The sequence below is a fragment of the Budorcas taxicolor genome, chromosome 8 (assembly GCF_023091745.1).
Source record: "Budorcas taxicolor isolate Tak-1 chromosome 8, Takin1.1, whole genome shotgun sequence".
NCBI lineage: Eukaryota > Metazoa > Chordata > Mammalia > Artiodactyla > Bovidae > Budorcas > Budorcas taxicolor.
Window position 1 is genome coordinate 34,337,267 of NC_068917.1, and position 14,337 is coordinate 34,351,603.

The following is a 14,337-nucleotide window of genomic DNA, read 5'->3' on the forward strand; positions in this document are numbered from 1 at the left end:
TTGAGTTTCAGGGGTTCTATGTATATTCTGGATGTTCATCCCTTATCAGATTTGTGGTTTGCAAATATTTCCCCTTTCTTTGGGTTGCTGTTTTACTCACTTGATAGTACTTTTCGATGAAAAAAAGCTTTTATTTTTGCTGATGCCAAATTTGTCCATTTTTAATTTGCTGCCTGTGCCTTTGGTATAGCCAAGAAATCATTGCCACACCCAACTTTACGAGGCTTTCTCCCTGTACTTTCTTATGAGACTTTAAAATTTTCTTTATTTTTTATAGGGTTGAACTTTGGCGAGAACCAAGCAAATCCTTGGGAATCAGCATTGTTGGTGGACGAGGGATGGGGAGTCGTCTAAGCAATGGTGAAGTGATGAGGGGCATTTTCATCAAACATGTTCTTGAAGATAGTCCAGCTGGCAAAAATGGAACCCTGAAACCTGGAGATAGAATAGTAGAGGTATCCTCCAGTTAGCTTTCTATGCTAAAATTACTCACCTGGGCCATCCTCTTTAACAAGGGGATCATCATCTTCACACTGACTCAACACTCGAGTAAAATATGTTTGTTGTTAAAGAATTTCTTTCTTATTTTTTTGTTTTCACCTACAATTTTTATCTTCAGTATATGATAAATTATATATACATTGAGAAGTGTTTGGAGGTATAACCAACTGTTCTAAAAAATGTCGGTGCTGAGATAAATTACTAAGTTCAGTTAAAAAAAACAAAGCAAATTTCTTGGGGAATAATTAAATTGTTTAACGTATGTGTACACACACAAAATGTACACATCACAGTTGAACCCTCAAATGAGACATTATTTCAGGAAATACCTAAATGTTGTTGGATAAGATTTTTTTAAATGAGTCTTTCTGGTAAAGTTTTTATGCTAATATCCTCATTACCTTTTATAGAAGGGTCTCCCCACCACCCCCACCAACCCAAGTTTGGCTTTTCCTTCATATCATTGCTCTGCCTATTCCCCACTCACCACTGAGGGCTGTGTGTATGAGTACGCACGTGTGCATTGGTATGTATGTGCATGTGTGTACACATTTCGTTATATGTGGGAGAAGCATTTGGTCAGATTGTATCTAATCCCTTCATTCAAAGCTAAGTTTAGTATTTCATATCTGCTCTTCTCACAAGTCGCTCATCATTTACTCAACAAGTATTCCTAGAGCAGCTGTTGCATTCCAGGTGCTATAACAGGCTCTGGGCATCCCACGGTAAATAAAACATCCAGCCTGCCTGTCAAGTGGGACAGACCTGATAAGTAATCAGGTCACTTCAGAATAGTGTGATGAATTATTTGATTAGCATAAGCATAGTTTTAGTAAATGTGTAGAGGAAGGTCAGCAAATCCTGACCCAGAGAGTCAATTAAGAGAGACAACTTCCAAACAAAAACCAACTGATCACTTTGTCATTATGGCAACCATTAGTTTTACTTTGTACAAGTGATTGTCTCTCATTTTCTAAATCCATATAACTTACACACTAAGATGCCTTAATTGTATAGAAGTTGGTAAGAATCAGCCACAACTTGAACATTGTGGGCATTGATCTATTGTGTAAAGTATATGTACATTGAGGACTCACAAAAGAAGATTGAGATTTGCAAGAAAGCAAGGGCTCTGCCTGGTGTTTCACTTTTTTTTTTAATCTGACCATTTATAAGGAAGAATGATGGGGTTTTTTTCTCTCTTCCTATATCTTTGCTCTTCATTAAATGATATCTTAGGCCCATGTTAAAGAAATTTTTCTTCATTAGAGTACTACATAAAATTTCCAATTTAAGTTTATCCAAGGCAATTTATTTTATGAGTACTTCACTACTGAATACTTTTGACCTAAGTAGAAAAATTAAGAAATGTTTATAATTATTTTGAGAAAGGATTAATCATACTTTGCACCAAAATGTCGTTTTAATGTATCAGTAGACTTAAACATGCCTTTGAAATTGGAGTGAAGTTTTTTTTCCATGTGGTAAAATATTGCTCAGTGGCAGTTTCTTGAATTCAGTTATGTGCAGTGGCCTTTTTCAGTAAATAAGAAAGCCTTAGGCCTCTGTGATCCTTGGAATTCCAGAACATGACTCTGCTAAGAATCTCTGACAATGTGTATAAACTAGAGACCTATGAAATATTCCGTGAAAAGTATACAGTTCTTTGGACTTGAGCAAAGATATTTAATTTTCTGTTACATTTTCCCACTAATGAAATATATAGTAAACATATATACTTTTATTTTGCAAAAAGTTAGAAGCCATTTTTAATATGCACTGAAAGAGATTTTGCTATTTCATCTAAGTATCAACCTGAGGGAAGTTTTCAATAAAATACAGTGTATAATTCTTTTAAAGGTGATAAGGTTCTCTGTAGAGATCTAAAAATTTTATTTTTCAGAATTGTGTCTACTCTTATTTTGCTATTTTGATTGTATATATCATTCTCTGGTAATTGGAAATGTTAAAAGTATACCAGTATCCTATAGTTTTCTGGCAAGATTAGCATTTGGCCTTTCAGACTGTTTTCCTTCCTGTTCATGTAGTGCATAAGCTGAGCTGATCATCACCCAGGCAAGCCATGGTCAATAAAAAGTTCCAAAATAACTTTTATTCTCAAGCTATTTATACAAGATTTGCTCACAAGTAAGCACAATTTCTTGGCTTCCAGCTCGTGTCATGCCTATTGCAAAGATTCTTTTGCCAAACAAACCTTACCATAAGCTGATTTTTCTGAACATCAGAATTTTGTTCTTAAATTCAAGCTTCCCTAATAGAAGTACACAAAGCATCACACAGCCACTTCACAAACCGCTCTGTGATGACTGGGAAGAAAATTTGTACAGTGACTTTTATGGTGAAAACATTGCTACTAGACAGTTCCCTTGTATTATTTCTTTGATGATGCTGATTTGTCAATTTAAAGGAACAACTGGGCAGTGTAAGGGAAGTAGAAGCAGAGCCTTCATTCTAATTGATTATTATTTCAGTTGATTTTTGGAGACATAAATCTGTGTCCAAAAAAAGGGACCAGAAGTCTGCTGGACAGATGAAAAATTCTGGAGCCTCACAAGTAGTCTCAAATATTTTTGAATCTGAAAAAGGTTTTTTAGGAGCTTCACCCAGGAATCTCAAAACTCCAAATTGGCAAATTGTTCTGTTGTTCTATAGCTTCTTAAAATGTTAAGCTGAGGCCTTCCATTGCAGGTGGATGGCATGGACCTCAGAGATGCAAGCCATGAACAAGCTGTGGAAGCCATTCGGAAAGCAGGCAACCCTGTAGTCTTTCTGGTACAGAGCATTATAAACAGACCAAGGGTAAGCGAAAACAAAGGGCAAGGTAGGCGCATCCAACAGCGTTCAACTTGGAATCTGACGCATCCAGGGCCAAGTTGCTTCTAGGACCCGAGATCAAGCCTTGAAATCTCAGGAGACTTTTAAAAAGTTTATTTTGCTTTTTTCTCCCATTGAGTTATCCTGAAAATCCTTCTACCGTGTATAATAGACACTTGAAGTCTGTTGAAAACACATAAAAGTAGGATTCACTGGTGGCCCATAGGCATCTTGATGGATAGTCATTAGTTTCACTATAGTCATAAAATATGTAAGTTGTTAAGAAGGATGTGGTGGAGTTATTCAGGTTGATAGTCTGTGACGTCTAGTCAGGTCTCTGAGAAACTAGAGAGAGTTCATTTTCTTTATAAATTTAGAATTCCCAGTATGCAATCTGTGATTTCCTGTGCATGGTCTTTAATGCATCTGTCTATCCTAGTGGACATTAACTTTCCATATGATGGATTGGTTGTTTTTATTTAAGCTGTATGTTTATATACTCAGAATTTCATACCTGCTGTTTCCTAGCCACCATCACTGAATAGCTCTGATCACTGTGTAGCCCCTGGGGGACAGAGGCCTATTAATCCATTTTACTGTTGGTTATTACAAGTGAAATGGCTTTAAAAGTATTTTAGAAATCTTAGCACATCCAGTGCATGTTGTTGATGGAGATACTAAGAGAACTTTGTATAAAATTTTTTTTTCCTGTGCAGTAGTTCTTAAACTACTGGGCCTTGGAAAGTTCTTGAGATTTACTGAGAAGTTAGCATAGCATTTCAGGAGTTTCTTAGATGTCCTGAGGCTCATACAGGGTCCACTTCTGGATATAAGAATCTCTGGCATACTGATTCTTTTTGAAATAACTGCTTATTAGCTTTTAGGGTTTGTTGTCTTTAAAAAGACAATGTTAATACATGTAAGAAAAGTGAAAAAGATCATCTGAAATTTAAAATGTGTAATTTTATTCATACAATATATTTAATTTTAATTTTTAAAATTAAAATTTAGGATAATAATGGTCAAGTTATGGAGGAAGCAGCGTAGTAAAAGGTTTTTAGAGATCAGTAAAAGGAACTTTTCAATATTCGGTGCCCTAGGAAACAAAGTGACCAGATTTATCTTGTTGGTTTTTCCTTTTGTCATCAAGACAGGTGTAGCTCTGGTCTGAGTTCACACTAAGAAATGAATTAGTAGTTCCTAATGTAAGCAGTTATCTTCACATTTGCAGTTTTTAATAATTCAGTTATTTATTGTTAGAAGATAATAATCCATTTAGATAAGAAAATCTGCCAAGTGATGGGACCAGATCATCCTGCATTCTTTTCAAATGCTGTTCAGTTTGTTTAAATAACTACAGGTCTTTTTACATTTATTTCCATTGGTTGTGTTAAACATAGACACAGCATGATGATGTTGTTAAATGGCTGTTTAAGTTAAGTTAAAGCTGTTTTCTATGTGTGTGGGTGGGTTTTATTCTTCTTTTATTTTTACTTTCCAACTTTTATATCATTGAAGACAGTGCTACAAACTGCTGAGTCCGATTCTCAGATTACTTTTAAATACTAAATTGCAAATATTTCTTTCAATGCCAAGTTGCATTTTCTAAGGAAGATATTTTCTCATGCACCTGGAAAATATCCCTATTTTATTATCTGAGGTATAATGATGCCTGATTTATAGTAATATTCCAGAATAAATCTTGCTTAGAATGACACGTGTAGTCAAATGATACGTGACAGGGTTTAGGACCTGATACCCTAAAACAAAACACCTTGGCATACTGAATATTTAAATGGAAGTTATTTGAGAAAAGGCAGGTGCTAGAAGGACTCTGACCTCTCCTTTCTCCCCCAAAGCGCGTCATAAGACTCTCCTGAGAGATCTTCAGGAGAGGCACATCCTTACCTGCAGATGAGGAGGACCCCTGAGAGGAATCTGAATGAACAGGCCTTGCTAAGTTTTCCCCAGTTAAATATGCTTAGCTCATGCTGTTTTGTCCTGTCATTTTCCCCAACTTTCTACTCTTCATCAGACCTCCTATAAAAGCACTCGGACTTAACCTTTTCTTCTGGTCTTCATTTCCCAGTGGAGGCTCTGTGTCACACAGAGCTTAGGTTACATCAATATGCATGTTTCAGAGATCCAACCAAGAGTCTTAAGATGGGTACAGGAAAGATCTCTTTCCTCCTCTACAGTAATATTTTGCTTTAGGAAATGAGAAAAAAAAATTGTTTTTAAAATGAGATATTGGGCTTCCCAGGTGGTGCTAGTAGTAAAGAACCCGCCTGCACATGCAGAAGACATGAGAGATGCAGGTGCAATCCCTGGGTCCAGAAGATCTCCTGGAGGAGGGCATGGCAACCACTCCAATATTCTTGCCTGGAGAACCCCATGGACAGAGGAGCCTGGCAGGCTTCAGTTCCTAGGGTTGCAAAGAGTTGGATATGACTGTAGTGACTGGGACTTCCCCAATAGCTTAGTGGGTAAAGAATTTGTCTGCAATGCAGGTAGATGCAGGTTTGATCCCTGGGTTGGGAAGATCCTCTGGAGAAGGAAACGGCTACCCCTTCCAGTATTCTTGCCTGAAAAATCCCATGGACAGAGAGCCTAGCAGGCTACAGTTCATGGAGTCACAAGAGTTGGACACAACTTAGTATACACACTTTAGCTCAGTACAACAAAATGAGATATATTTAGTTTTCAGTAATTTACTTATCTGTGGAAATAGTCATGCCTCCAGGAATCTATAGGGAAAAGTATCATAAGTACCTCAGAGTCTCTTTGGGCTTCCGTGGTAGCTCAGTGGTAAAGAATCTGCCTGCCAGTGCAGGAGACGTGGGTTTGACCCCTGGGTTGGGAAGATCCCCTGGAGGAGGAGATAGCAACCCACTCCAGTATTCTTGCCTGGAGAGTCCCATGGACAGAAAGGCTTAGCAGGCTACAGCCCATTGGGTTGGTCTCAGAGTCGGACACAACTTAGTGACCAAACAAGAGTCTCTCAATGGTAAATGTTTTATTTGTGGATGTAATAAAGCATCAAGAAAATCTTGTACATAGACTAAAAACTAGTCAGTCTTTTTAGCTCTCCAACTGTTCAAGAATTAGAACTTCCCAGAACTAAACTCAATAATTCCACCAGTATGACAGTTCACAATTCAGTCTGACCACATTGTCATATTAAGGGGTGGGCCCCACTAATTTGGGCCAGAGGATGATTTTTCTTTCCTGTTCTTCTTAGTTAATAACATTTCTATTTTTATCAGCCCTTGGAACTATAAACACAAGTTTTGTCATTGATTTTTTAATGAGAAATACACTTGCCCTATAAATCCTTCCCTAATAATAGAATGTTCTGCTATTTCATGTGCTGTGCTCATCCTGTACTTTTATATTCTCCTTTCAGGGCCAAATTCTAATCCTATGTGAGCCACAAGTTGAAAAAGCAAAAAGCAAAGCCAAACAAAAAAACCAGAGCTTTCTTCAAATATTTCATTTCTTGTCATCATTATTTTGATTCATCTTGTTCTACAGAATTCTAAAGGAAATGTAAAACTGTACAATTCCATGTATGAGGATTAGAAATAATCTACCTTCTATTACATTGAGTTACTTTGCCTAGGATGTGTTCTTAATCTCTGCCTGGTCATTTCTTCCACCTTAATAAATGGTCTTTTTTTTTTTTTTTTTTTTTTTGCATTTGTGATCTTCCGTTTTGTAAAGCAGGAGTTGACATTTTAAATTGAAAAGCAGAGGGAAAGTTGAGATGAGCAGAAATGTCAGCGTGCCCATTTCTTTTGCCCATCTTCCTTCTGTAGGAAAAAACTTCGTACAAAGAGCAGATTGAAAGGGTAATGTGGCATAAGCTTTAGTATAGCTGTACTGAGTGAGGGTACTCTTTGTGGAGTGCAGGGTGGTGTCACGTGACAACCTCTTCCTACTCTCCATGCTTGCCAGTAGGGCTTTTTTATAGAGAGAAGTAACACAAACAGTTAATTAGAGCCAAACTGAATTTTAAATGTCTGCAATTTCCTCTGAAAGATATAGTCAATAAAAGAAAAAGTAGTGTGAAAAAAAATTTATTGTGCTAAGGAAATTACTTTTTTTCTATGAAAATGCTACATTCTCTTTGGCAGTCATCCTGCCTGTAATATGTATATTTCAACTCCAGTAGTTCAAGCTCAGGACATATCAGGCAAGCCACAAAACCTATGTGAACACTCTAAGGCAGGACTTCACATATTACCCAAACCTCATAAATTACCCAATAAAATGGGAACTTTTATAGGAAATTAAAAATAGCCGTCTGTCTATATTTTGTGATGTTCCTAGTACCACAAAAAGTGGGCAGATAGAGAACAACACTGTAGGAAGTGGTTCATTTCTTTAAAAATTATTGATTTCTCTGTTTAAATAATACTATTGATTGAAGCAACCTTAAAACCTAATCAAGGTATAAAAAGACTCCTAACTGAGAAACAAAATAACACAACACTGAAGATTACCAGTGGACTAGAAGACACGTTTAATTTGCATTCTGCAACTGATAGACTCTTATTTTTGTTTTTCTTTAACCAAAACAGCATAATTTGCTTCTAAGTATAAATAAAAAGCCATTTATGGTTTTTAATACTGAAGCATGTTTACTGATATGCATGGAACATATGTTAATATAAGTGGGTGAAATATATAGGCTTATCTTTCGGCGATAGTGACAACATTCAGTGAAAATGAAAGAAATTCGGGGCCAGTTTGATAGACTTGCTTCCTTATGTGTTTTGTGGCCAGATTTGGATTTGTGTGTGGATTCAGGTTGCTCTAGGAAACACTTAGTTCTAGACTGTTTTATAAGATGTTGTTATTAATGATGAAATCTGATAGGATCTGATGTCACAGTTATTTAAATCAGTAATTACTTTGTCCTTATAATGGAGTTGTTTTAAATACATTTCTCTTGCGTTCAGCGCCTCTTATGTTTCCTTTTAGAAATCCCCTTTGCCTTCCTTGCCGCACAACCTTTACCCTAAGTACAAGTTCAGCAGCACTAACCCATTTGCTGATTCTCTACAGTTCACCGCTGACAAGGTTGGATAATGACCATTGTCTTGCCATTGCCTTTTTCCAATGTTTTGTTCTTTGTTGCTACTGTGCGTTTGTCCCAGTTCAGTGTTGACTGAATTTGGGCAAGGAAAAAAAACAACTGTGTGTTTGGAGTGGGCATGCAAATCCTTTCTTAAGCACATTTTCTTGCCAGAACCTATTCATTTTTATAGCTGAAATTAGATGGCCCTTCTGAAGAGTAAGGGAAGATCGTGAGTCCACTGCCCTTCTTATATTTTGGTGTGAATTGAATTTTCAGATATATAAATTTTTGTTAGTTGCAAAGCATATAAGCTACTTTTATACATAATTTCTCTAAAAACCTTGTATTGATTTAAGTCCTTCTTAGACTTATACAAGGTGCTCCTAAAAGCTCTTCCTTAGTTAATCAGCCCACACATAATTGTGTATGTACAAGAATCTGTTGAATATTCATAAAGGATGTCCATGTAAATGCCTGATCAGGAAGCAGGGAACTGTTTCAACATTTGTAAGTCTATACTTGGATTTGTCATATTCTGATGAAATTATAAATCCAAAAATGAAACAAAAACTTACGAGAAGTTGTATACTATAATTTGATTGTGAAAGGAGAAAAGCTGTTAACAGTTTTTTTCAGGAAGCATTTTATGAATATTCATTTGATTTTCATGTTATTGTAATACAGATAATCAAAGATGCTGTATCTGAAGGAATATGTTTTCTGTTACTGTAGGCATTACAGAAATCAAGTAGAGTTCTCTTCCGTTGTTCCCCAACTAATCCTTTTGCTCCCACACCATTTAAGGTTTGTCTTAGTGTGAAATTCTCATGAGTCAGTGAGTGTGCTACAGTGTGCTATGCGTGTACATTATACTTGTGTGCATACATGGCATGGAGTGATTTCAAGTACACTGCATTTTTGCCAGCGAGGGCTGAATGGTCTTCGTTAAAGAATTGTGTTTTTGTGGATAAATTTTTAGAAGTGTCAACAGCAAGCTAAATTCCACAGTCTAAGTAAGAATGAGAATATCAGGCATAACAAAACAGAACACTTTTCCTTTTTAGTAAATGCAGGTTTATGTTGGCTTTATGATTAACCAGCTATGTTAGGGCAGCATTTGAGTTTATTCACAATATGAAAATATTCTGCCTAAGTAAGATCCTGAATAGTTTTTAGGCAAGGAAGTTTTGTTTGTTCATTTGTTTTTAAGGAAAATAACAGCTCAGGAAAGTTATGCAAAGAGTAAGATCTATAAAATTTGCATCTGTAAATTTATTAAAATTTTGACAAGTTTAAGTTAGACTTGATTCTACTTTTTGAAAATGAAATGGGCTTAATTCATGCTTCTCAAATTTTCCATTGTTAGTAAATTTTTAAAAGAATTTTAATGAGAAAAATTCTAAATTACATGTTTCTCCCTACCTTAGTATCATTACTGACCCTTCTGGATCAATTGAAGTTTTTTGTTTGTTTGTTCTTATGTATTTGTGCATTGCTTTTTTGAAAGTTTTATGGCACAACACTTGGGAAGATAACAGGATTCTGTTGGCACTAATAATGTTTGTCTGTTTGACCAATGATATGTAAACCAAGCATTTTAAATACAGCAGATTCTGTGACTTGAAAATCTGTTGCCCATCCATTAGTGGCTGTCAATCAGTTCTCCTGTGCTTTGCCAGAAAAATAGTAATTCATGTTTACCCAGACCATTTTTGGGGCAGCTTAAGAGTCCTGAAGTAGTGTCTGCATCATCAAAGAAAGATCATATTCAGCACCCTGTGGTTTTATTTTTAGATGTATTTTGACTCTTAACACCATTGAATAATTTCTAAGTATTTGTACATTCCTTTCATTTCGTGTATTCTGTAAGAAGTACTTTTAATCACATTTTTTTCCAGATATACACATGTAGAATAAAACGAGACATATCAGAGGGACTTTTGTATAGGGAAAAAAAACAGTAAAATAGACAAAGAAGGATAAATGTAGGCTCAGGGCATTAGGGACAGCCTGACAACGGGTTAGAACTTTAGCTGGGTGTCTGTGACCCTTGATTTAGGTACTCTGTGTCTTACTGTAGAAACTGGAGGAGAAAACATGATACAGTGGAAAGTGCATTGAGTTAGGTTAGAAATTAACCAAAGAGAAGTCTAGTTTCACTAGGTTATTCTGAACAAAATCTTTTGCTTCTCATGGCCTTGGCCTTTAATCTGTAAATGAATAAAATGGACTCAGTGACATAAAGATGTTTCTAGCCCTAATCTGCTTGAGAGTCTATAATATGAAACCTGACCCACTATGTTTCAGTTAAGAAAAGGAAAGAACCCGATGATATCAAATCCCTTTAAAAAAAAAAAAAATTGACTCGTAAACTTAAGTGACAGCAAACATACCAACCAAGCTTTGGCTTTTTATGAAGTATTCAACCCTGTTTTTCCATTTATGTTTAGGGCTACCTTGGCAAGCGGATGGTGGTTTTGTCCCTTAAAACCAGCCCCTCAGATCTGAATCTGTGTGCTCTTTGCTAACAAGCAGTCACCCTGGTAGAGGATCCTGCATGTGCAGTGCTTATTTCATGAATTTGTTGAGTCATGTGGAGAGAGGATTCAGGTAGCAATAAAAATATTTATATATAATCTCTCTAACAAGCTTTGAACTGCTTTGTTCGATTACATGATTAACATTGTTAGTTTGTTTCCAATTTCTTGGAAGACTTTTTTAGACTTCCACAATCTTGTCTAAATGAATTTTGAATGAGATTTTTTTTCCCTAAAACATGAAATTTGTACAACTTTTCTATCTGCAGTTATTTAAGCCTGCAAATTGAGTAATTCTTCACCTTAAAATACCATGTAGTCGTTTAATGGATCGTGCTCTGAACATACTGATTTGTTTAGTGTATTTAAGCTTTACCTGAATCCTGTCTGCCATTTTTATATATGTGTGTTTTCCCATTATTAAATATGTTAGATATTTTAAAGCTAGTAGTTTGGTTTTTGATGTTTCAGTCTTCTTTTCCTTGAGTTTTCCTTCCTTAGACTGCACATACCCACTGCATTCTTCTTGTCCCCACAGGTGCCCAGTCAGTCAGAATCGGAGCCAGAAAAGCCTCCTCTGTGCCACTCGCCTCCACCCCTGCCTCCAGTGTTGGCAGAAATGAGTGGGGATCACGCTCTGTCATCTGCAAATGAAACCTCAGAAGATGTGGATGAAGGGGATGAGTTTGGTTACAGCTGGAGTAAGTTGTCTGTTTCAAATGCATTGACTCGTAAGAGGTTTCAAATTGTTCATAGCTCTGGTTCTCTCAAGGCTTATGCCCCAGATGGGTAAATACATTTCATCCTCAGTTACACATGATGCAGTTTTGTGTAGGAAAAGAACTAATGTTTGTTGTACTTGAGTATAACACACATTCCTGAGGCATGAAATCACATTCTTCTGTTTTGTAAATCTGCCACCCCGTTCAAGCCTGCTTTGCATTTTTCTGCAAGTTGAGGTGGTCAAGGCACTCTCTTAGCAGCTGTCCTAGACCGCCCTCTCATGGTCTCCAACAGAGCATCACCCCTTTTAGGCCTCAGATTCCTCATTATAAAATGTATTTGTTGTTGCTATTTAAACAACCTGGAATTTAAGTATTTCTGTACTAACACGGTAACATAGTGTAAGTGTTGAGATGAAAAACTTGGGGCATTTGGCAAGTTGTTTAATGACCTCTAAGTTGCAGCGTGGTGGTTATTCCTCTTTTAAAATGCACTTTCTGCCTCAGGTTGCTAAGGGTTAATTAGATAATGTCTGAGCACAATGCCTGACACACAGGAATCATTTGAAGGCAATTATTGATAGAATCATGGAAGTGTCTCTGTTTCCTAACGAAATAAGCCATTTTACAGAGATTAGACCAAAGTTATGTGTCAGTGCTTTAAAAAGTTTCATTTAAAAAAGTGTAATTGTTTTCCTTAAGAATACTGTGGTATGTGCTTTGGGGAAGTACAAAGTATAAAATTTGTACTGCTAGATTCTGGAATGAATCAGGAAATGGCAGTTTATGAAATTGATGCAATTAAGAATTAATACAGAATGCATGACATTAACCTTTTAGTAAGATTTTCTAAGGGATGATTTGTAAAGTTTGCAGTTTTCTTAATCTTATTTCTAATGAAGTTAGAATATTTTGCTAATCCATCAAACTGGCCAGAATGTACTCTGAGGAAAACATGAAATGGAATGTTTCAGTTACCTATTATCATATTCCCAAACACTCCAAAACTAAATGGCTCAAGAAAGCAGGTTATTAGCTCCCTCACATGCCTGCTGGTAAGTGTTAGCCACTGGCTGGTTGTTCATCTGGGCCTGGGACACCTACCAGATTACAGAATAAACTCTACCTTTTGAACATGGGAGATGGGAAATATGAAAGGTCTCATTTAATGAGAACAGGTATGTCCATGTGTCTTGGTTGGATGGCTCTGTGCAATAAGAAAACCCATTCCATCTAATCTGGATCTGTGTACCAAGCACCACCCAGCATGATGCAAGGTGCAGTGTCTGTGTTGCTGTGGGAGAAAAGTTTCCCCTGACCAGGGAAGACAAATCCTGTGGATGTTCTGTTCTCTGCAAATGATATAGTAACTTTCTGTTTTAATCACAGTCTTTGGAGAGCTTATTCACATGATCACATGGATTACTTCTTTGGATCTGCTCACCTCAGGTGAACTGATTAGTCAGACACCGTATTCTCTGCAGCGTAGGGGGAGAAAAGCTACTCAAAATTTGGGTGCTCTAGGAAACCAGTCTTGACACCCAGGAGGCCAGTCTGTTTAGCTGTCCTTAACTGCTAAGAATTATATTTTGGTACAGTCATGGCCTTATAATGCCATTCTCAATAACCGTCCAGAGTAAAGCATTTGGCTGTGAATTATCTCTTACTCCCTGTGAATTTTTTGTTCTTGTTGTGTGCAGAAAATATCAGAGAACGTTACGGAACCCTCACAGGCGAGCTCCACATGATCGAACTAGAGAAAGGTCGTAGTGGTTTGGGTCTGAGCCTTGCTGGGAACAAAGACCGATCAAGGATGAGTGTTTTTATAGTGGGGATTGATCCAAATGGAGCAGCTGGGAAAGATGGTCAACTGCAGATTGCAGATGAGCTTCTAGAGGTAAGTTCTTATGGCAAACGCTGCATTTACTCCCGCTGAATTGGTGTGACGGAGCCATCAGTTTCCAGAAAACCCACCTGGGTCTCATGGCGACTGAGAAAACTATCACTCACCTAATAACAAAGATGCATTGCAGCAAATTTGGCTCGAGACCAAATCTCTACTAAGTACCACCCATGCTCCCATTAACTTCCATTAAAGGTTGTGACTGTGTAGCACCAGAAAAAATTTTTGCCCCAAGACAGTAATAAAGATCACACTTCAAAAACAGTTTTTTGTGTGTGCTGCCTTTTTATTAGGAGCTTTTGAAAAACCAAATGACCAGTCATGCCCCTGTAATGAGACTGATCCCTGGACCTTCTAGAAGTTGAATCCCTCATGGTAGACTTGATGAGGGTGGATTGTTGTGGGGTTGAATTTAAGGCTAAAAAACATTAACAGTAATTCAGCCCACCAAGCAAAATAAACTTGTGGACTCTACTTTTATAGTGTTTAGAATTGTGTTTGCTTCATTTTTTGTCCTTGCCTCCTATAGGCTGGGATCCATGTGTCTTTACACTGCTTTAGCGCATTTTCCCATGCCTCCTGTGTTTCCCTCTTCGCTGGGAAGGCTCAGTCAGCAGGGGCTAACTGACAGGATGACTGACTGGCAGTTTCCACTAGGCAGTGTGCTGCCTAAGCACCTTCCACTGCCTGAAGCCTGAATATACCAGCACTGCTTCTCCCAGTGGCCTACCCCCAGGCCTTGAGTTCTGATATTAA

General features: G+C 37.2%; 1 protein-coding gene across 1 annotated transcript in view; it reads left to right on the top strand.

Annotated features, from left to right (window-relative positions):
* MPDZ (multiple PDZ domain crumbs cell polarity complex component) overlaps window positions 1–14,337 on the top strand; it is a 181,095-nt gene that overhangs the window by 134,036 nt on the left and 32,722 nt on the right. Inside the window, exons 25-30 of the mRNA XM_052645436.1 lie at window positions 278–455; window positions 3,211–3,321; window positions 8,323–8,421; window positions 9,152–9,223; window positions 11,495–11,657; window positions 13,379–13,575. Coding sequence (XP_052501396.1) covers window positions 278–455; window positions 3,211–3,321; window positions 8,323–8,421; window positions 9,152–9,223; window positions 11,495–11,657; window positions 13,379–13,575 — 820 coding nt within the window. The remainder of the gene's footprint in view (window positions 1–277; window positions 456–3,210; window positions 3,322–8,322; window positions 8,422–9,151; window positions 9,224–11,494; window positions 11,658–13,378; window positions 13,576–14,337) is intronic.